Consider the following 23,674-nt stretch of genomic DNA (forward strand, 5'->3'; position numbering starts at 1 on the left):
AAATAAGAAGAGAGAGGGAAAGGATAAGCAAAGCAAAGTTTATATATTTTTTTATTTCTTATTTATTAACAAAATTAATAATTTAAATAATATTATTATTAATAATATTAAAAAAAAAAAAAAAAAAAAAAAAAAGACAAAAACAAAAACAAAGGGCTATCTACCATGTTGTCATGTTTGGAAGTAGAGGAAATTTTGCACATGAGACAACCCCATATTTATTATTTTTATTATTTTTATTCTCATTTCATGCCCCTCCTCTTCTTTTTCTCTTTCACTTTTAAGCCTATCTATCTATATATATATATATATATTATTTACTTTCTCCATAATTTTTTCTTTGCACAATAAATTATAATAGTAAATTTAAATCTTTGATTGAATAGAAGAGTAAATTTTAAAAATATCCAAGTTCTTGAACTAAATTTAAAAATTATTATTTTAAATGTTCATGAAGGTATATAAGAGTTTAAACTAAATTTATATTCTACTCATATACCAATTAAAAGTTCAAACTAAATTTATATTCTAGTCTATAATTGAAATAATTTTAGAGTCAATATTATGAAGTAATTATTCACAAAGTATGACATATCTAATGAAGTAATGCTTTGATATTAATGGTATAGCTTTAAATATCCACCTTTTGTTATTATGTGATTAGATTGTTTGAATTAGAACAATTTAGGGTCTAAACATTGATTTTGACCTTTCATTTTGTAATGTTGGTGTCATAGTGATGCAATCATAATTCATACATCCCATCTTCTTCATACACCTTTCATTTAGAAACACCTTTTATTTCTGTTGGCGTGCTCTATCATTTCTCAAGAACGGACAACCCCCTTTTCACAGTTTAGGCTACTCCCATTTTGCTCCCTGCTACTACAAGAATCACTTTTGCTTTCTTTTCCTCTAGCTACTAATATGTTTCAATGCACGCCAATGAGACCCTCCAATAAGTTTATGGAATGAGACCCTCCAATAAGTTTATGGAATTGGCTCTAGATCAATGGGATCTTATCATCCATACATAAAAGAATTGATATCATAACATATAAATAGTAAGAACTAGCATTCATGTTCAAACACAAACCTGGAGCATGATCCTACTAACTAAAGCTTCTCTGATAATTAACAAAAGTTCTACAGCAACTTTAGTTTGTAGAATCATGCTCTGTTTTCAAGATGTTTTCACTTGAAAGTCATTCCAGCACTGTCCTTCCAAACTATTTTAGCATACCAGGACGTCTTGCTCCTTTACAAACTCACCATGGTTGATTTGAGAGAGATTCAGAATACCTACCAGAAACCATATGCACATAACAGAGTATTCTAACCACTGTGCATAACCCTTTAATTTTTCCACAAAACAAGTAACCATTTACTTTGTGAACTCTCCTCTAATCCTCCAGTAATCAATCAACTCTACATTTTACAACAATGTTCAGGCAGTTTCCAAAAAATCTCACATCTACCCAATGCATGAACAATAAAGGACTCAATTTGAGATTAAGATAGCCCTGATGATAAAATATTGCAGGATTTCATAACAAACTAGAACAAATTCCAGAAAAGAGTTATACAATGTCATGACGACCAGGCATCAGATCCAGCATTCATGTTTCAACTTCTAATATGTATGCATTACAACAATATAAACCTGCCAAATTCTAAATAATCTAATTCATGAACAAAAAAGAGACTCAAATTAATACATTGTTGTTATTCAAATTTGAAGTACTCGGGAATGAAAAGGTTAAATGATAATTAGATAACTGATCCAAGACAACGATTGAAAGAAAAAAAAAAACATTAAAAAAACAATCCAATAAATCACGAACTACTACTACAAAGCGAATCAGGATTGAAGAGGATGGAAATTTCCAAAGTTCATGAAGCCATAAACTATCAAGAGCAAAACTTACCAGCTAAAGACACTCCAAGATTGCTGCAAAAGGCCACAGATATATATACATGTAAAACAGACTCAGCACTCTACCATCATACCTTGCTAATCTACCTGATAGTGACAAACTTGTTGGTCCCATGCCTTGCCCAATGGCTTCTTAAATCAATTGGGTTAGAGAAGTTATAGCCTTCAGCTGCTAGTTTCTCCAAGACCTTCTTAAAAGCACCTTGACTCATTTTTCGACCAGCAATTCTTGCACCTCGCCGCTTCTCACTCATGGGCAAAGGATGAACAGATAAGCTTGTGGTACAACAAGCTGATTGCCAGCCACCATATCCCCATCTATAACACTGGTGAGGAGTTCCAGTGCAAGAGCATACAGGAATTGGGATACTTGATATGTCCATATTAAACCCATTTATAACAAGGTCCAGCTTCTTTTTTGGTGCCTTCACCTGCTGAACTGAAGGATCATTATTCTTGGGTTTTCGAGGCTTCTTTGGATTTGGGGTTTTGGGAGCACCTCCATTCTGTCGTTTCTTCGATTGTTTACCTCCCTTCTTCACAGATGGTTCTTCAATCCTAAGGAGCATTTCATCCCTTGATGTGTCGTGTGGCTGTAAAATTGGCAAAGGTTGCGGGGCTGAAGTTTGTGCAAGCAGAGAATAACTTGTATTGGGAGGTAACATATTGAAAAACTTGTCACTTTGATGATTCATCCAACCATCCCTCGCCCAGTTTGTTGGTACTGATGCTTCAGAAACAACAGACTCCCGTGAATGAAATGCTCCATTAATGTTAACAATAGCAGAAGGGTCGCGTCCAGGAAGAAAATGCTTCACACCTCGCTCAGCAATTGTGGATATGAGCTGCAGACCGAGAGGCGGTTTCAAGGATGGTTCATAGTAACCCCAATTACGCATGTTCAACGCATCACCATCCATTGGAACTACAGAGGCAACACAATAAGCAGAGATTAATTACACTTTAGACTCGAGAAACTCCCATGTCCAAAACATATCAGCCATAGCATATGAGACCAAGAGAAACCTTAAAAAAAAAAAAAAAAAAAAAACAGGGGCATCAACTTGAATCACCCAAGAAATAAAAAGAAAATAGAAAATGAGGGGGAGTAAGTGGATATCATAAAAATAGCATAACTTCGATATTCCCAGGAATTAAAAAACTGGTCAGCAGCCCTGCAAAGCACCTAAAAAACACGGAAGTAATCATCAAACACAACAGTGAGCATTATATATTAATTCCAACAAGATCTCGATAGCCAAAATGGGTGGATTTAACACCACACTTTCGATTCAAAGGTCCGAAATAGGAAATTCCAGTACCCCACCAACAAACTAAAGATTGGGGGGCGTTTCTATCTAATTAAAGTCCCTCTTCAATACATACATGGCAAAAAGAAAAAACAAATCAAGGGCAAACATAAAGATTTCCGCCATAAACCCTAGAAAGAAGCGAAATTAGAGATCCAAAATTGCGATCATAGGATTACACAAACCAAAATCAGGGATTAGAAAACACAATGGAATAAGGCGTCCTAAATCAGAGTTCATCGGAAGTGAAAAAGAATAAAAAAATAAAAGAGGATATAGAAGAAGAAGAAGAATAAAGAACAAATGGGGAAAATAGCAATATTTATATGAGAATGTCAGTGATGGGCAAAGACCACACAAAGGACCCCAGAGAGAGAGGGAGAGAGGGAGAGAGGGAGAGAGAAAGAGAGGGAGGAATGAGAGAGGAGACAAAGACAGGGAGAGAAAACTTACTGGGATGGGTGTAAACCACACTTTAGGGTTTTGACGGATGAGAGAGAAACTGAGAAGGAGAGAGACGAAAAGGAAAAGGAAAAGGAAAAGGAAAAGATGAGAAAAGTGAGTGAAAAAAAGAAAGGGATTATTTATTTATTTACTTCTTTATTTATACCCAGAGGCAGTCAACTCTGCCATCAAAAATTTACTAAACAAATCCTTTGTATCTTAACTTATTTACCCTTTCTTTTTCTTTTTTTTTCTTTTTTTTTTTTTTTATTATTACTGTATTTATTTTGCAATCTCTACGGTAAATACTTATGAGATGGAGGGTATTTATATAACAAAAACAAAAAATACTAATTTACTCTATTCAAAAGTTCTCTCATCTCTCATGTTGTTGTTGTTCTATTTGTTTCGACATATTTCGATCGTGCCCAATTTACAACGTTTGGTATCAGAGCTAGGATGTCGAAACAAATGTCGTCACCACACACAGTTGTCGGAAGAGATGTAGCAACGATAAGGAGCGAAGGAGCGGAATGGAGGGGGAGTGTAACGCTTTAGTACCTATTACTAATCAAGAGTAACTATGCAGCATGATCCATGATCGATAAAGATGCATGTTAACTTATAGACACAGGGCGTGTGGGACACCATCAAGCATGGTGACATTAAGGAGCGTAAGGATAGGATGACTCTTGCCGCCATCTACCAAGCAATCCTGGAGGACGTTCTTGTCTTATTGGTAGAGGACTCAGCAAAAACAGCGTGGGAGATGCTATAAACAATACATGTGGGTGTGGAACGTGTCAAGGAAGCAAAGGTGTAGACCTTGAAGAGTGAGTTCGAGGCTATCCGCATGAAAGATGGTGAGTGAATAGACGACTTTGCCATGAAGTTGACGACGATCGTTAGCGGCATCCGTTCATTTGGCGACGTGGTAGAGGAGATCTCCATCGTAAAGAAGTTCCTTCGAGCAGTTCCCCCAAGATCCATGTAGATTGTTACCTCCATCGAGCAGTTCGGCGACCTTAAGAACATGACGGTTGAGGAGATTGTTGGTCATCTTAAAGTTCATGAGGGGACGAAAAAGAAGAATGCAAATGACTCTTCTTTTTCAGGTTGGAGCGGACGTGGCAGCCATAACAAAGAAAAAGGAGGTCGTGGACGTGACCGCGAACGTGGTGGCAGAGGAGGCCTTGACAATACCTTACAAACCCATGAAAATGTCAACCCTCGAAAGGACAAGAGTATGATCAAGGGTTACTCTAGTATAAAATACTGGCATTATGCGGCAGAGTGTTGCAACAAGGAGCGATGAGGAGACAAACCGTATGTTCACGGATGATGAAGAGCCCACATTGATGTTGGCCGAGAAAACGCCAACGTGTTAATGCTCAATGAAGAAAAGGTTATGGCAAACCCCTCCATAGATGGAGAAGACCAAGTGGAGACCATGGTACCTAGACAACGAAGTGAACAACCACATGACCGGAGATCGAGCAAAGTTCAAGAAATTTGATGAGAAGTTTACTGGAAACTTGAGGCTTTACAACCGATCAATTGTACCAATCCAAGGAAAATGATCTATCTTGTCCCTCTTCCTCGTTTTCGGGTCGCCCGCACAGCCCGCACCACTGAAGACAAACGTCAGGCCACTCTCACCGCCGCTGTTGTTGTCCAAAGCCACCTGCGTTCGTTTTCTCTCTCCCTCTCTCTCTTTCTCACCCTCTCCGCTAATACAACTCCGCCACAAACCATTGTCAACCCCCTGTCGTTCGTTGCCACCATTGCGATGCCAATCAACTTAGTCATTACCGCCGGTCTTTGTGTGAGTCACTAGGAAGAGGAACGACTAGCAACTACAACGAAGAAGGAGACCTAGCCCACATTCGATCCGACCCAAACCCAAGCATGCGCTCCAGCAACTGCCGTCCGACCTGACCCGTTGGCTCAGTTGACGTGTCAGCCCAAATCTGCACGCCCCAAACCCAGACCGCATGCCCCAAGCCCATTCGCGCCAGCCCACTGTTATTTGATCGGTTCGCGCCTGATTCGTCCGGTAACGCTTGGTTTGAGTCGGTTCGACCCGATCATGACCGATTCTCGCCCAGTTCGCTTACATACCCCGACTTTGATCGGTTCAACCTCTATATTGACCGATTCAACCATAATTACCGGTTCAACCTCTATATTGACCGATTCAACACTAATTAGACCGCTTTAGAGTGTATTCTTCAGAATTAGCTTGATTTAAGGGCACTTTTAAATACATCTAAATAGGAGTAATTATGTGTATTTCATGAGATTTATGCGTAACTTTACCTATCCTTAAGGAGTCAAATAACTCTAGAACGAGTTTAGAGCTAATTCACTGCCATCGAAGTAAGTTAACTATGACAACGTTTGATGCATGGTTTTCCATAGATTTTGAGCCTATTTTCTTGGAGATCTCAAATTTAAATTAAGCATCTTTTCTACATTTTCGGTTAGAATTTATAAACTCAACATGTTTACGGTTTTAAAAATTTAGAGAGAGAACCATTGTGTAGTCGAAGAGAATTTAACCCAAGATGTTTCGAATTAAAATCCAAAACTCATCGCTTCTTCCTCCATCCATAGGGATAAAATGGTGCCAACAGTTTATCACGGAAGAAATGACTCACCCAACCAAGATCACTAACTAATACTAATATAATATTAATAGAATAGAAAAGAAATACCTTTTTTAATATACTTTCTCTAACTCCATTGCTATTACGTGCTTTACACAATCAATTGGATCATAGAGATATCTTTTCAACACAACATCAGTCATGAAAAGAATCTCAGAGACTCAACAAAAGAGAAAGACAAGAATCTTTCCAATTTCCAACTTCAAAATAGTACACATTTTAAGGTAAATAGTAAAGAGAAAACATTGTGGTATCACATGGTGAGGTTGTGGGCATTAAATGGGAGCAGTGAGTTGTGTTAAATCATAGATACATATGTGTATGAATGTTGTGGTGTGCAAATGAATGAGGTTCACTCTGCTTGTGTTGTTTCTTATTGTCTCTGATTTTGACCTTTTATTTCTTTAGTATGTACGTAGAATTTGGGTGAGCTTTTCAATGCATGAACAGAACCACCACCAATAATTCCATACGCATAAAATACAATACCCAAATATATACAAACGAAAAGCAAAACGTTACGTAATTTGTCAGAGGACAAAAATCTATCTCTTCAACGAATAAAATCGATCAAAATTGACCCAAGAATTGGATGTGTTATGTTACTTTCGTTTTGTTGTGTGTTTGTATGTTTATGTCATGTGTTTCTTGGTTTTGATGTATCTTTTAACTTGGAAAGAGATTGTACCTCTACCACCCTAAAATTTGCTCGGTTATATATACGTCTTTAGATTTGAATTTTTAATATCGTAGTTGATAATGTGTATAAGCTATTGAGTCATGCTTAAGTTGACATATGCAAGTTGTGACATTTGAGTAAATGAGTGGTCCACGAATGAACCGATACCATATCCAAATGAGAACGATCATGAGGATAAAATGACTAGGGAAGGGTTAAAACAATTAAAAGTTACTATCCATACTGCTAACACATATTGTCCTTTTTGGACTTTCAAGGGATCTCACAATCCATCCACCCCCTTGGGAGTCCAGAGTCCTCGTTGGCAAGCACCGATGTAGGATCTCACAATCTACCTCCTAGGGAGTCCAGAGTTCTCATTGGCATACTTTAAAACGCGTCTATTACGGAGATGTTTTTGTTAGATGAACACGACTCTCCACAATGGTATGATATTGTCTACTTTGAGCATAAGCTCTCGTAGCTTTGCTTTCCGCTTCCCCAAAAGGTCTCATTCCAATGGAGATAATAATTCTTGATTATAAATCCATGATCATTCCCTAAACGAGCAATATGTGACTTTCATACAAAAGTTTTCACACCCTTTTAAGAATGTACCTCTCCAACCAATTTAAGATCTCACGGACTCAATCATAGAAAAGTTCAAAACTAAACGTGTTTTGATTAGAACAATTCTATATTGGGTGACCTTTCACGAACTTTCCCACAAAGCATGTGAATGAAGACAAAAATATGTTAAAAGAACCTATATTGTTCTAGGTGGATAGTCTATACTCTTAAAAGCAATAAGTAAGATGTTGATAGTAGATAGTTTTCACTATTTGAAGCAAAAAGGAAGTAATAAGATCACTTTATAAATAAACTTGGTTTAGTAGACCGGTAAGTCATTAAACCCCAAACCCTAAACCCTAATCGTTATATACCATTTACAAATCTAGGTGGGTTAAAGCAAAGATTTTTGACAGGATTTTAATTAGGAGGGGGCAGGAGGGCACGTTGGGTTATCAGAGCTGAGCTTACCCAACAAAAAAAAAAAAAAAAAAAAAAAATGTTATGTCAGCCTCTCTTTCTTTGTGTCTCATAATTCATTTTTTGAGACAGTACAGCAGACAGAGACCCAAAATTTCAAGGAAAACAAGGATGAAAATTCCTCACAGCTACAGAAAACAAGCAATCTGAAACAAACAAACAAACAGACAAACAACAAATGAGAGAGAGAGAGAGAGAGAGAGAGGTAAATGTTTGGTTTTGAAAAGTGTTGTTTTCTTTGGTTGTTCTTGTTTGTGTGCGATCATTAAATGAGAGGGTTTAATATGATTGATTTTCAGTGCGACTGTGTTGTTGAAGGACACCGCCAAAGATGCATTTCTTCGGATACCAACAACGGCGTTCAGACAAAACTCTCCCTTACCTTTCTTTTTCCAATCAAAACTCCCTCTTTTTTCTTTCTTTTTCATTCATTTATGTCATTTCACCTAATTTCTGCTGCACTTTCTTTCATTTGCTTATCCCATTATAATTAATGCCCCAATAAGATTGGGTTTAACACTTCAAATACACCGTTATCAAATATCCTCATCTTTAAACTGTATCTACTAGGTAGAGTTTTTCATATTCTTGTTCTCCTCTTCAACTGACGTGGGATCTTACAATACACTCCAATGTCGTCGCTTACCCTCGTTCCTCTCCAATCGATGTGGGATCTCACAATCCACTCCCTTCGACGCCCAAAGTCCTCTCTAGCACACCACCCAGTGTCCACCTCCTTCACGGCCCAAAGTCCTCGTTGCAACACTGCCCGGTGTATGACTCTCATACCATTTGTAACAGTCAAACGCTAGCATATATTGTCCTCCTTGGACTTTCCCTCTTGGGTTTCCCCTCAACGTCTAATGATAGGGTTTCACACCTTTGCCAAGAATGTTTTATTCCTCTTCCCAACTAACGTCCTTCTTGACACTCGTTCCTCTTTTCAATCAATGTGGGATTTCGCCTTGCGTTTTTAGCTCCAAATTAAATATATATATATATATATATATTTTTTGGTCTGTCTCAACTATTAACTCAACTAGTTAAGATCACAACTCTACCAAAAGGTTAGATGTTCAAATCTCCATCTTCACCTATAATTATGTGATGTTCAACGTTGATTGGGAGGATAACAAACCACCGTTTATAAGGGCGTAGAAATTTTCTCCTAGCAGACGCATTTTAAAGCCTTGAGTGAAAGCCAAGAAAGGACAATATCTGCTAGCAATGGATGTGCGTCGTTTACAAACTAATTGGGTCAAAAAATTATTATATTCCCCCTTTGTTGTAAAGCCATTAAAAAGAATTGTTTGTTTTTTGAACAACATGGACGCTTATAATAGAGGGAAAAAGAACTTTTTCCTTTTTTAGTTTTTAAAAGGAAGGAGGAAAATAATAGAGGAAAATAAAATTAGAATATAAGAGATATATTGTAAAGTTAGGGGTAGGGTAGGTTCAATTAAACAATTAATTTGGGGTTTAATTAATGAAGTTTTGATTAAGACAAAAGTGAAAAGTGTAAGTGTGTTTTTGTTATAATTAAAGTTGTTTATTAGATTTGGAATCCAACACACTTGGGAACCATGATTATGTCCTAACCCTTTTTTTTCTTTAAATTATTTTCCACTTCTTTCCAGCTCAACAAAATTAAAGTTTAGTTTTTTTTTTTTATGTGTATATATTCTAAGTCAAACTCTTATTTGTTTTGTATTTTTAATTTGATTAAGAGCGGGTGTTTGTTCGAGATGATGCTCGAAGCAAAATGTGTCAGAAAGATCGATGGTTTAATGCAATTAGCAAAAGTAGCGATCTTACTTGATGACATCCTTTAGCCATCATCCACTTTGAGTTGAAACTAGTTCTTGAATTCTCTCGGAGTTGCTACGAGCGCATTATTGTTATGAAAATGAGTTGTAATCTTTCGTTGATACTATAATAAATAATTATAATCATGACTTTAGTTAGGCATTTTTTTTTCATTTATCGAGTCTCTAACAATGTTGCGCTATTGTTCTTGAAATAAAAGTAGCGATCTTTTTTCTTGTTAAATATTGTAAAAGACACTTGAATTCGGATCCTATCTCGATACAAAAGGTTAACAAAATAAAATATTTAGAAAAGTGGTAAGTACTAAAGAAAAGAAACTTTTAAAAAGATAAAAGTTATAAAAAAGAAAAGTATAAAAGTTAAAATAGCTAAATTAAGAATATTCTAATTATTCCTTTATTTTATTTAGATTTGTAAACTTTTCAAACTTCTAAAATTATTTCTATACATTAAAAAGAAAAGAAAAAACTATTTTTAACCCTTAATATTATTTGGTCACCTAATTCATCTCCATACCACAATTATGCATTTGATAAGAATTTAAAATTATTTTTAAAAAATTTAAACATCAACCCGTAATAATGTTTGATTAATCCACACACCTAAATGGTGTGAAAGTTATTTTATTTATAATTAAATAAATTACATGGACGTGAAAAACATAATGAGTGAAAATAACAATAAATGGAGATATTTGTCTTGTAATAAAATATCAAATATGATATATAGATGATAAACTATAATTTATTATTAAATATCCTTAACAACCCAAAATAAGTTCATATGATGTCTTCAAACTAAAATACAATAAATATATATATATATATATATATATATATATATATATATATATATATATATATATATATATATATATTATCGATTTGAGTTTGGTTGAACTTTTAGAAAATTGAAAAATTCGAGTTGATTCATAAATTGACATTATGTCTTATGACTTATTAATATACGATATCCAAGTGGTATGAGATTTTAATTATTAATATAACATGTACTATATATATATATAAAAGTATGATTTTAAAAAAATAATTAAAATAAACTCAACAATTCAACCCAATTCAACCCAACCAAATATAAGGTTAGGTTGGAACTCGAGTTGCTCGAGTCACTCATCCAACCAGTTCAAAATTTCAAATTAATCTAAAAGATTTTCTCAATTTAAACCGACCCAATTTGTGTAAACCCATACAAACCAAACTATATATATATATATATTACAAAAAGTAGAAAGAAAGAGGCTTTATGTATTTTTGTTATGAAAAAAAAAATAAAAGAAAGAGAAAAAAAGAAAAGGGGCCCGAGACATGTCACTGGGTGATGAGGCAGCCCCATCCTCCCAATTATCTCCTGTTATCATCTTTTTTCCCCTCTTCATCTCACCCTTTATCATACACAAAACACAAAAGCCTTTTACACACACACACACACACCTTCACATATTTCAATTCATTCTTCTTCTTCATCATCATCATCATCAACACCTCCCCCCATGTTGAAACCTTCTTCTTCTTCTTCTTCTTCTGCAGCAGCAGCAGCAGCAGCCTCAGCAGCATCCACACCTTATTCTTCTGCTGCCCCTCCTCTTCCTCCTCCTCCTCCTCCCAATTCCGACCATGGCCTCACCACCAAAAGAAAAAGAAGACCCGCCGGCACTCCAGGTAAAACACTAAACAAATTCAAATTCAAAATCAAATCCAAACCCAATTTCAATCTTCTATTTTAACCAAACCCCACCAAATAAAAATCGCATCTTGAATTCATTTTCTTATTAGATCCGGATGCTCAACTCGTTTCATTCATTTTCTTATTAGATCCGGATGCTGAAGTCGTTTCCTTATCCCCCAAAACCCTTCTCGAATCCGATCGCTACGTTTGTGAGATATGCAACCAAGGCTTCCAAAGGGATCAGAATCTCCAAATGCACCGCCGCCGCCACAAAGTACCTTGGAAGCTACTCAAGAAGCCACACACGGTGGATGCCATCAAAAAAAAGGTCTTTGTTTGCCCCGAGCCGACATGTCTCCACCACGACCCTTGCCATGCCCTTGGTGACCTCGTTGGCATCAAAAAACACTTCCGCAGAAAACACAGCAACCAAAAGCACTGGGTTTGTGACAAATGCTCTAAAGCTTATGCTGTTCATTCCGATTTCAAAGCTCACCTCAAAACCTGCGGCACCCGTGGCCATTCCTGTGATTGTGGCCGTGTCTTTTCCAGGTCCTCTCTAAATTTTCCACTTTTTTAATGCATTAATCATTCAAATTTCAACTCTTTTTTCACTTTCAATCTCAACCCTAATTCACTTTAGAGTGGAGAGCTTTATAGAACACCAAGACGCTTGCAATATCCGCCAGATGAGGTCCGATCAGTGGCAGCTCATGCCATTATCACTCCCATTACTACAAACCGCTAATCCACTACGAGGGTTTCCAATTTTATCATCAAACAAAGACCATGATCTCAACCTCCATCTCTCTTCTCCAAGCTCCGCCTTTTTGAATCTCTCAATTGGGTCCAACAAGGAGCCGAATGACAAGCGTCAGCTCGAGCTCGCAATCGAGGAGAAAGCATACGCAGACGAAGCAAGACGAGACGCGAAGCGACAAATCGAAATCGCCGAGGTTGAGTTTACCAATGCCAAAATGATAAGGCAGCAAGCTCAAGCGGAATTGGAAAAAGCAAGGATCTTGAAGGAAGAAGCCACCCGGAAAATGAGCTCCACCATTATGGAAATCACTTGTGAAACTTGTCGGTTACATTTTCACATGAGCTCTGTCGCAGCAGCCGAAGAGACCTCGCTCGCCATCAGCTACATGTCGTCTGCTACGACAGAAGGTGACGGAGAATGAAATTCATTAAAAAGAGATTCAGAGTCATCAATTTTCATAATCATCTCGTCTCGTAAAATATGAACTAAGTTGAACAATTACATTGGAGGGTGGGTTTGGTTTATTATTATATATGCGATGATTATTGCAGTGTCTCGAGAAATGAAAGCCATGAGAACTTATATCTGATGATTACTAAGAAAGGGTCGTTTTTGTTAGATTGAAACGGGATGTTAAAACAAAATTGGTAAAGGAATGATGGACCCATATATCATAAATGGAGGAAATGAATGAGGGGTTTGAATATGTGTATTGATATATAGTATGCTTGTTTTTGGGACCATTGGTAATGTATTAAAGGAAAAGGTTATTTTAATTTTGTAGAGAAAGAATTATAATAATAATAAAAAAAAAAGACAGAGAAATGTGTTGGGTCGTTTTCATAGCATTTGTGTTCCTTTGTAAAACGTAAATGGGTATTAAAAAACCCACCATGTTTTTCAGTGCCACAGTTGCTTTTCCTCATGGCTTACTCACTCTTCAAATTAATCTAACAAAACAAACATACATCTTTTCCCTTTTGGTAACATTCGTATTAAAGACAATAATACTCGTATACGCTATTCTTTAAGTCCTTGAGCGGGTATTTGACGTGCAAGTTCGATATTTAGTGTCACAATCACATTTCTGCAATAGCGGGACAACGATTGTGCGACACTTGTTCTAACCTAGTGAAATTCAAACTTCGCTGACAATGTTGGTGTATGCTCGAGCTTCGAGTCATGTTTGAGAGGAATATTCGTGAACGAGGAAATAGGTTGAAAATAATTTAAAGAAAATAATGTTATAAGCTAAAAGCGAGTAGACGACAACACCGACTTTGACAACATATAACCCAGATTTGAAGATTTGACAACTAATAACATTCCCCTGTAGTATATTTTGGGTCATTTTAGCCCTAGTGGATGTAAACATTATTTTGGTGAACGATTATACACCTTCGTATTGACATAACATGATAGAGTAAAAGTCTATCTAATATGAAAACATGTAAAAGGGGTTTGGAATAGGCATGCGGTCACGGGCAACACGTCCTGGACAAGCATGGTGAGGCATTTGACATGTGGCCACAAACAAGACGCCTTGTGCAACTATGACTGTGACACTTAGGATTCGAAATCCAGATTTTGTATCTAATGACCTCAACATTCCCTTAAAGACGTAGTCACATTGCTTATTTTTCGCTTCTGAAAGTGTAATGGTTCGTAATTAAAATAAAGTAGGTTTGTAATTATTGTTTTTTTTAAGCTTCTTCGTGATTTTAACTGCAACCAAAAGTAAAGGAATATAAGGAAACAACAAAGCAAAGAAGAAGAAGAAGAAGAAAAAAAAAGGAGAGAGAAGAAAAGGGTTTGGGTTTTTCAGTCTCTCTTTTGAATTTACTTTTTTGGGACCATATGTCTTCTTTTTACTTTTTTTTTTTTTTTTTTTTTTTTTTTTTTTTTTTTTTTTTTTTACATTTTCAACCCCGAAGTAAAATTAAACTTACCCTTTACATCATAGTCCTCTAGAATTTTCTTATCCCTTCCTCCTTCCACAATGTCACAATCTTATTCTTACGAGATGCTTGTAAGTAATTATGCTACAGAGAGTAAATCAGCTAACTTCAAATTACCCAAATCTCTGGAGTTAAGAAGAGATTTTAGAAACTGAGGCAGAGAGAGATTTTAGAAAGAGAGTTCGAAAGCAAGAGGGAGAGAATTGAAGAAAACAATGTTACATGCTACTAAGCAAATAAGACAATACAATGACTTAGATAACATATAACTCCGATTAAGAAACATTGACGACTAGTCAGAGACATTTCAAGTTTACCAAGCATAGACATAATTCTAACGAAAAATCACACTTAGAAAAATACAATAAGAAACTATATTATCATGAAAACGGTAAAGGAAAGCAATAAAGTGATACAACATAAGGGGCTTAGCATGCATCGAGCATGCGACCATAAGTAATACACATTGAACAAGTATGACCATGACACATAGTACTACTTTAAAACTTTTATTATTTTTTAAATACATAAATAAATTAATAACTACGAACCTCGAGAAGTTACCTTATATTGTAATATATATGAATATAGTTGTCTGCACACACGAATGTCCTATTCATTAATAATATGTTTGAAAATAATTCTAAAATGGTTAAAATTTATTTTCCTTAGATTTGAAATCAGCAAACATATTCTTAATCATTATGATTTTTTTTTATATTTCAAATTAAAAATGAAAATGCCACGTAGACGCGTGTTAAAAATAAGGGATGATGTTTGTACAAAGAAATGCATATTAATTTTGAGGTTGGTGAGACTATAATAATAATATATTAAGAAATGCCATAATAAAAATTTAAATACTAAAATTTATTTGAGCAAAAAAAAAAAAGAAGAATTATAATTTCCCTTTCTTTTTGGTTTATTGTCAAATAAAATACACTACACTAAAAAAAATTAATAGTTAAACATAAATATGAATAATTTATTTATTTAATTTTAGTACAAAAAATCAATATTATAATATTTGTACTTTGAAAAGTAAATGGAGTATTATATTATAATTAAAAAAAAAACATATCGCAACAATTTAACGGTCATAAATATTATTAAGTTAAACCCAATTTCAAAAAAAAAAAAAAAAATTATAATGTTAATAAATGAGATAACCATACACATTCATTTATTAAAATGAAAATATAACATTATTTATTTATTTTGTATGATTGGAGTAATTAAAAAAAAAAAAAAATTGTAGCTTGGTAGGTTGCAGGCAATGAAAGAGGTAAAAAAGGCTTTTGAATGGCACAGTGGTAACGCACGCACTGTCCTTGGAGGGCTCCTTGAGTGTCCTTAGTGGCCTCGCCATACACACCCAAAGATTCCTATCCCACTCCCCATCCAACCACTTTTTCTTTTCTTTATAAGTTTTTTCTTTGATTCGGGTCAACTCGAGATCTCTGTGCTATGAATTTGAAATCGAACCAAGTCAATTTGGGTTCAGAAAAATTAACCCAATTTAATTTGAAATCTAATCCAATCCCTGTAATTTGAATTTGATTGGTCTGGATTGCAGTGTGAAGATAAAGCATATCGGAAGAATTGGTGTTTGTATTTGAGGATAGTCTGTGGGATGAACTTACAATTTTAAAGATTCCCTCCCAATTTCTTACAAACATTTCAATATCTATCCTTTCAAAATGCAGATGGGAGTTCATTGTGGATTTTGAGAGCCCAATCTCCAATCTATAAAGAGAGGCTTTATGTTGACCGTGTACGGTCTCTAAGAGCCCACCATTCACATGGCTGAGTTTGTTCTGTTTTTCTCTAGATTTCTATTTTCTGTTTTTGGATTATAATCATAACACAAACCCAAGAGTGAATGAGTGTGTAGAAACTTATTAAAAGCTACTAATGGCTTCTCTCAATCCAACTGTTTTTCCTTTGAAGATTGCTGAATTTTCTGTTTAATATGATCTTCCCATATTTGGGTTTTTGGTTTGGTTTGGTTTGGTTTAAACTTCTTACTAAGGCTGCTACAATGTTATTGATCACCTTCTGTTTGATGAAATGCCTAGCTCAATTTCTGAAGGTTTTTGTCCCATCTTTTATTTGAAACTGTATTATAACTTGCTTTTTTGTTTTTGTTTCGATCAGTAATGGAGATAATGGTTGTAACAAAAGAAGAATTGAATACAAGTAACTCTTCACAGCTGAAGAACAAATGTTACAAAGCTCAGATTTAGTAAACAAAAAACCTGATTCAAGCACTGTTGCTGCTTCCATTGGTTGATCCAGGCATCAATTCTCGCAGCATGGCCACCACCTGCAACATGTTAGGCCTTTTGGAAGGAAACTCTTCTACACACCGAAGAGTTATCTCCAAATATCTAACCATTTCTTTAACCTCTTCTGCTTCTGATTCATCGCTTGCTTTGGTTACCGACAGCAATTCTGGATCAATCACTTCCATTTGTTTTCCATCATTTACTTTCATTTTCACCCATCCCACTAAGTTGGTGTCCCCGAAATCCTCCTTATCCGTTGGTCGTTTCCCTGTCAAGAGTTCTAACAGGACGACACCGAATGAATAGACATCGCCTTTTGCCGTGCACCTGAAGCTCTGGTAGTACTCAGGAGGGACATAACCAGGAGTGCCTGCAAGTGTGCTTACACTCAGATGAGTGTCAAGAGCACTTATCAGCCTAGCCATTCCAAAATCTGAAACTCTTGCTTCTAAATCATGGTCCAGGAGTACATTGCTTGACTTCATGTCTCTATGTATTATGTGTGGAATGCAGTTGTGATGTAGGAAACAAAGTCCTTTCGCAGCACCTCTAGCAATCTTTTTCCTTTCATCCCATGTTAGAATTCTTCTGTCCTGCATCTTTACTCTTCCGTGAAGCATCTCTTCTAGGCTACCAAACTCCATGAACTCATACACTAGAAGCCTCTCCTCCCCTATTTTACAGTAACCCAAAAGAGGTACTAAGTTTCCATGTTTGATCTTTCCTAAAGTTTCCATTTCCGCCATGAATTCACGGTCTCCCTGGCAACTAAGACGTATCAGTTTCTTGATTGCAACACTCGATCCATCCTTTAGCGTTGCCTTAAACACTTCACCGAACCCGCCACTCCCGATGAGACTTTCGGCTGAGAAGCCATTAGTAGCTTCAATCAGTTGGGAGAATTTGAGTTTCCTTAGTTGTCTTTGGAAAGTTGCCACATTGATACTCAATGGCTCTTTCTCTTTGTCAATTTTCCATGTAGTAGGAGCATGTATTGCTTGTAAACTATTGAGCATCTTCACTTCCTCTGCTTCTTTTCGTCTTGTCCTCATGGCAATAGCCCATACAATCAAAATGCAGACACTGGCAATGGAAATAAGAACACCTAAAACAATACTGTTAACCCATGACCCTACTTCTGCCTTTGTTCTTCCTTTTCCAGGCTCAACATTAGGACTTGTCAGTGGCTGGTCCTCACTCTGGCATTCAGGCAAGGGAACTCCACAAAGTCCTGGATTGTTTGCATACTGACTTGCAGGCAGTGTACTGAGCTGCCCCCTTGATGGAATTCTCCCCGTTAGTTCATTGTAAGATAGATCAATTTGAACTAAGAATGATAAGTTTGAGAATGAATCTGGAATATGACCCTGCAGTCTGTTATGTGATGCATCAAACACACCCAAGTTCTTTAAGCGGCCGAACGAGGTCGGAATCTCTCCAGAAAGTTGGTTGTGTGATAATTCAAGAACCTGCAAGGCAACCATATCTCCAAACTCTTCTGGTATTCTCCCACGAAGCTCATTGTAAGAAAGATCCAAGTACTCCAAAGTTTGGTACTTTGTAAACAGACTTAGAACCGGACCAGAGTACAGTCTAGTGAAATCACAGGTCTTTAGTGTTGGTTCCTGCTGTAGTCTTTCAGGTCTAATTCCAGCAAACTCCAACAAACCCCCAACTCCTTTACACGAATTCCCAACATTTCGGACGAATACTAAAGTGTTTCCAGAAAGAATCCCATTCAATGACTTGGCTCCAAGCTGCCTTCCAAGTCTAGGAGGGATTTCCCCTGTAAGCTTATTGCTGTTTAAATCCATCCAAACTAAAGTGCTGCAGTTTGCCAACTCTCCTGGTATCTGACCACTTAAGCTATTGTTCCCGAGTTGCAGCACAGCCAGCCTTGACAAAAGACCAAACTCTTTTGGGACTTCACCATTGAGTTCATTACTAGTGAGTGAAACCCATTCAAGATTGCTACAACTGAACAATTCAGTGGGGATTTCGCCACTTAAACGATTATTATTCAGTATAAGATCCTTCAAGCTTCTACACTTCCCTAATTCTGGTGGGATTTTCCCTTCTAAGCTATTGAACCATGCTATCAACTGTTCAAGATTCTGAAGCCTTCCAAGTTCTGCAGGTATGGAGCCATTCAGATAGTTTAGACTAAAATCAATTGTCTTTAACTGTGAACACAACGAGAGTTCTGGTGGGATTCCTCCTATGATGAGATTGTCTGGCATTTTCAGTTCCTGGAGTGATTCAGCTCCTGGGCATATATCTGGTGGGATTAAACCAGAAATTCTATTGGAACTTAAGTCCACAAGCTGAAGTTTCTTGCAGTGAGATATGGATGAAGGCAATGATCCAGAGATTATGTTATTACTCAATAACAAGCTCTGTAAAGAGACAAGATTCTTGAAGATGGCATCTGGTAAAGGACCAGATATGTTGTTGTTTGAAAGATCCAGAATCTGAAGGGAAGAACAAGCAGAGAAGGAAGCAGGAATTACACCAGAAATGTTGTTGTAACAAAGCTTTAGTTCTTGAAGTGAATTGCAGGCATTTCTCCAATCAAAAGGGAGCCAACCAGTGAGCTGGTTATGAGATAGATCCACCCTTTGTAAACTACTGAGTTTCCCTATAGATCCTGGGATTTCCCCACTGAGAGAATTGTATGACAAACCAAGTGTTTGCAGATTCGTGCAGTTCGAAATCGAACTCGGAATCGAACCAACGATTTGATTAGCTGAAAGTTCAACTCGCAACAAAGAATTGCAAGAATTCTCATGAATTCTCAATCCTGAGATGGACCCTGTTAGATTGTTGTAAGAGAGATCAAGATCTTGAAGCTTATTAGCATTGAGCAGAAGATTTTCAGGCAGAGAGGCAGTCAAGTTGTTGAATGAAAGATCCACAAACACAAGATTTGGACAGCTTGAGAAAAGACTATCAGGCACACGACCTACAACTTTGGCAAGAGAGAGCTCAAGTTGCTGCAAATTATAAGGAAGTTGAAGCAAAGTGGTTGAGTTTATAGTGAAAGAATTTGTAGACAAGTTCAAAGACAACAACATATCCATAGAAGACAGAGGATCAAAATAAACATTCCCTGCAAGATTACAGCCGCTCAGATCAAGAGCAACCGCTCGTCCAGATTGGCATGAAACTCCATACCAAGAACATGGATCGTTTTCAAGCTTCCAATTGGTCAATACGCCATTTGGGTCCTTGTCAATCAAAGCCCTGAACTTAAGAAGAGCTGCAGCATCAGTTTTTATTGAAGTCACGACCTGTTGCTCTGCTGATGAAGCCAAATCAAAGAAGATAAAGATCAGTGGCAAAGCAAGAGGAAGAAGTGAAAGGTGAAAGACAGTTCTTTCCATTGAATGAAGTAAAATGGTTGTTTTCTTCAGTGGAAAACACAAAACAGAGATGAGAAACAGTGTTGCAGAAAGGAGGAAAGAAGAAGAGGGGAAAGTTAAGGAAAGTAGTGAAGGTTTGTGGAGAGCATGATGAGAAGGAAAGGGGAAGCTTTAGAAAAAAGAAGGAAGCTGTTCGCTTTAGTGATTTATGTGTGAGTTTTTTTGCAAAATGAAGAGGGAAAAGTGGAAATGGAATATGAAAAAGAAGAGAAGAACTGAGAAGGAAGGAAGGAAGCAAGGAAGTTGGTGAGTGAATTGTTGTTGTTATACGGCTTCTGTAGTACAAATGAAACCGTATCTATATGGTTTTGGTCAAAAGAAACAGGACCCCACAGACAAAGGGTCTATCTTGATTCTTAAATCTTAGGATCGGCGCCTTCTATAAAGCTCAAAAGACTCAGTTTATGCCATAAAAGAGACACAGAGACGAGTGGATGATCCAAGAGGTCAGCTTGTGTCAGTGAGGCGTGAGAAGGGAATGTCTGAAAAATGTTAAAGAAAGGGAATAGGATCTCTATCCTATCATGCCAAGTCAAACTTAAACATGTATTAAACATGTATAAGAGTGTGGAAATCTCTCCCTAACAGACGTGTCTTAGAATCGTGAATCTGACGGCGATACGTAAAGAGCTAAAGCAGGCTTGGACTGCTACCAAACTAGTTTGTATATTAGGGTATCGGAGTTTAAAGTTTGGTGCATCTGTAGGGAAGTCCTTGGAGTGATATGATACTCGCATTGAGCCCACAAAGGCCTATGTCCCTAAGCCTCTACTTACTTCTGTTTTTTTTAATCTGTTGAGAGAAAGAAAGGGGTTTAAAGAAGGTGGTGGTGGTGGTGCAGAGTGGGCCCAAATGCTGAAATTTTGGGGGAATCAATGATACACAGTTCAATTAGTGTAAAAAGAAAAGAAAAGAAAAGAAATGAGAAAAGGATGATAGAATAAACAAATGAAAGGCCCCACAAAGGAACAACATGAATGCAGGCAGTGGCAATGGTATGGGGTGTTAATCATGCTTTCAATTGCTCACTTGCCTTCCTTCTATTTTTTTCATTCTTTTCCCTTCAACAACAATCCACTTCAAACTCGAAAAAAAAAAAAAAGAAATTAAGCCCCTTTTATTTAAAAAATACTTTTATTCTTTAAAAAATTGTAATATATCTGTAAAGTAAAAATTTTTAGAATTTTTCTAACGATCTGGCTAAGAAAAACAAGACTAAGTTGTTAGTACAGGCATGTTATCATTTTTTTTCTATAATTCAATGAAATATTTATCTAAAAGGCGGGGAGGGAATAAGCGTGAATAGCCTACAGAGATGTTGATCAAGTTGATCAAGGAGATCCATGTTTAAAATATTTAGTTGGGATCTAGTGGAAAAGCTTCAAATCATGAAATATAAATTTGTTGAGATTTACGCCCTAAAACTCATAATTAATGATTTATTTTTTAATACTTAACCATGATTTAGATCATTTTATTTGCAATACAATATTATCTTTTGTATAAAAAGTTTAAGGTTATAGTGTTATTGTGAGGATATACGAGAGAAGATCATGTTGAAGTAATAACATAAAAGGTTTATAACAAATAGATAAGGTTGGATGTGTTAAGTAACACTATTGATGTGACTCACTTTATAATTATTACAAATGATTTGATTCAAATAGTTCATGTTGATGCATGTGATGAAAATATCTTATACAATGAATTTATACAAGACTGAACCATGAAATAGTTAATCTCTCTTTACAAAAATGATATTAAGAAGATTAATATTTCATTGATATGACTCGGTCTATAATTATTACAAATTATTTGATCCAAATTATTCATGTGGAGGCTTGTGATGAGGATATTCTAGACAATGAGTTTATATAAGAATGTTCCACAAAATATTTAATCTCTCTTTACCGATATGATATTGAGAAGATTAATATTCATTGGACAATCATATGCCACTCATGAGTGAGTTATGAAGTTTTGTTTGAGAAACTTCCTTTGATTTGTATAAATGAAAATTGATTTAAGATGTCTATTATTTTGGAAATTTCACTAAATAGGAAGCTTAAAACACTGTGTAGGGACTGATCTAAAAAATTGAACAATGGGGTTCACCCTCTCATTAGTTCGAGAGTGACTTAGTAGCAACAAGTTTTTAGAAAAATACAAACCTACTATATGTGAGAGCATATCCTCCAAATAACGAGAAATTAAAATATTAGAAAAATACGTATTGGATGTAAAATAAAATAAGTTAAAAGGTTGAAGGAGTTTAAAAAAGGCTTCATATGAATCCATCTAATATCATCATAGACATGAATGAGCAAAGATGAAGAGGTGATGATAATGGTGATTGGGGCTTTGACCATCCAACACAGAGAGTGGTAGAAATGGGTAATTATTTGACATAACATCTTCAGTGTCTAAGCTCAAGATGAAGATGAAGATGAAGATGGTGCTCCTTTTAATCATCATTTTTATTTTTATTTTTATTTTTTTCTTCATAACCAAAATATAAAATAAAATAAAATAAAATATAACTTTTACGTAAAAAGGGAAAATAATGGATTTGGATAAGATATGTCTTGTAATTGTTTTGGGGACTCCAAGGTTTTTTCCAAAGAAACCATCAGGCCGTTAGATTGGGAACACGTGGGAGAGGTTAACGAATATGATAGATCAGACGGTGGTGATGTAGTTGCAAAATTGAGTCTTTTAATGCGAGAAAAATGGTTGTCGTGAGTGGCACGCTAAGGCCCAATTCTGATGTGATTTTTCCACACAATCCAAATAAATGATTGGTGATGATCCCTATATCCAAACACCCCCCATTTTGTTTTTTTTTTTTTTTTTTTTTTTCTTTTTTTTATTATCTAAAATTAAAAAAATAATAATAATAATAAATGAAATAAAGGAAGGGGGACTTTCCAAATGATGAAAGTGATTCTTTGGAGTGCGTCTATAAATTTGACTATAAAAGTTAGTGGTTCGGTTAATAATTACATCATTTCAACTTTCGTCCCAATCTACTAAAAATATATTGACTTAGGTAGTAAATTTATGCATGCTTATTAGAGATATCCTTATCAATTATCTAAACTTTTAAGCTCAACGGGGAGATAACATTCATCCTCATTTCTAATACAACAAAAAGTATTAAAATAGACATGTATTTCACACTCTCATCGAAGGGTCGTTTCGTAATTCTTATAATAACATATATATCATTTTCATCCAAATTACTCATATCGAGTCATGATTATGCATATTCTAACCATCTAAAGTAAGATATGCTAGCATGTTAGTATGTTCTAATGATCTCTCCAAATATTACTTGAAGAAAGTTTAAATGGCTCGTACTTAGGCGATGTGTGCTTTCCGAATCTTGGTTTTTTGTGTTTTAGGAGTTCCGAATTTTCTTATACTTGAATGTTTGAATGTTTAAAGCTCAAAGCTCAAATTCTAGTCAGATATTTAATGTTTTAATAAAGAATTTTTTTTTTTTTTGAAATAATTTTATACCAGAAAAAAAAAATTATTTGAAATAAATTTCAATCTTGGAAAATAAAAATAATTCTTTGAAGAATAATATAATTTTAAAATAGGTTTGGGTTGAATCTAATTATTGGGGTATATTGGTAA

At 35.8% G+C, this 23,674-nt stretch overlaps 2 protein-coding genes and 1 pseudogene across 3 annotated transcripts; 1 reads left to right on the forward strand and 2 right to left on the reverse strand.

Annotated features, from left to right (window-relative positions):
* Nucleotides 1-1,751: 1,751 nt before the first annotated feature.
* LOC111808950 (protein BASIC PENTACYSTEINE2 pseudogene) lies at nucleotides 1,752-3,839 on the reverse strand (annotated as a pseudogene). Its single transcript, XR_015411445.1, has 2 exons — nucleotides 3,700-3,839; nucleotides 1,752-2,861 (listed from the first exon to the last, which is right to left on the reverse strand). The product of XR_015411445.1 is annotated as a protein BASIC PENTACYSTEINE2 pseudogene (transcript).
* A 7,366-nt stretch (nucleotides 3,840-11,205) lies between these two features.
* Nucleotides 11,206-13,140, forward strand: LOC111809168 (zinc finger protein SHOOT GRAVITROPISM 5). The gene is made up of 3 exons (XM_023695546.2): nucleotides 11,206-11,594; nucleotides 11,748-12,153; nucleotides 12,245-13,140. The coding sequence occupies exons 1-3, from the start codon at nucleotides 11,426-11,428 to the stop codon at nucleotides 12,783-12,785; spliced, it is 1,116 nt and encodes a 371-aa protein (XP_023551314.2). The 5' UTR covers nucleotides 11,206-11,425; the 3' UTR covers nucleotides 12,786-13,140.
* Nucleotides 13,141-16,494: 3,354 nt separating this feature from the next.
* LOC111808035 (serine/threonine-protein kinase BRI1-like 2) lies at nucleotides 16,495-20,663 on the reverse strand. Its single transcript, XM_023693808.2, has one exon. The coding sequence runs from the start codon at nucleotides 19,991-19,993 to the stop codon at nucleotides 16,586-16,588; it is 3,408 nt and encodes a 1,135-aa protein (XP_023549576.2). The 5' UTR covers nucleotides 19,994-20,663; the 3' UTR covers nucleotides 16,495-16,585.
* Between the last annotated feature and the right edge of the window lie 3,011 nt (nucleotides 20,664-23,674).

This window comes from Cucurbita pepo, chromosome 13, assembly GCF_057944985.1.
Source record: "Cucurbita pepo subsp. pepo isolate OVF chromosome 13, ASM5794498v1, whole genome shotgun sequence".
NCBI lineage: Eukaryota > Viridiplantae > Streptophyta > Magnoliopsida > Cucurbitales > Cucurbitaceae > Cucurbita > Cucurbita pepo.

What these genes read in the sequence shown, in the direction of transcription:
- LOC111809168 (XM_023695546.2), top strand. Translation starts at nt 11,426, where the DNA reads ATGTTGAAACCTTCTTCTTCTTCTTCTTCTTCTGCAGCAGCAGCAGCA. An exon ending in AAGACCCGCCGGCACTCCAG is followed by an intron (nt 11,595 to 11,747) that starts GTAAAACACTAA and finishes TTTTCTTATTAG; the next exon opens with ATCCGGATGCTGAAGTCGTT. An exon ending in TGTGGCCGTGTCTTTTCCAG is followed by an intron (nt 12,154 to 12,244) that starts GTCCTCTCTAAA and finishes AATTCACTTTAG; the next exon opens with AGTGGAGAGCTTTATAGAAC.
- LOC111808035 (XM_023693808.2), bottom strand. Translation starts at nt 19,993, where the DNA reads ATGGAAAGAACTGTCTTTCACCTTTCACTTCTTCCTCTTGCTTTGCCA.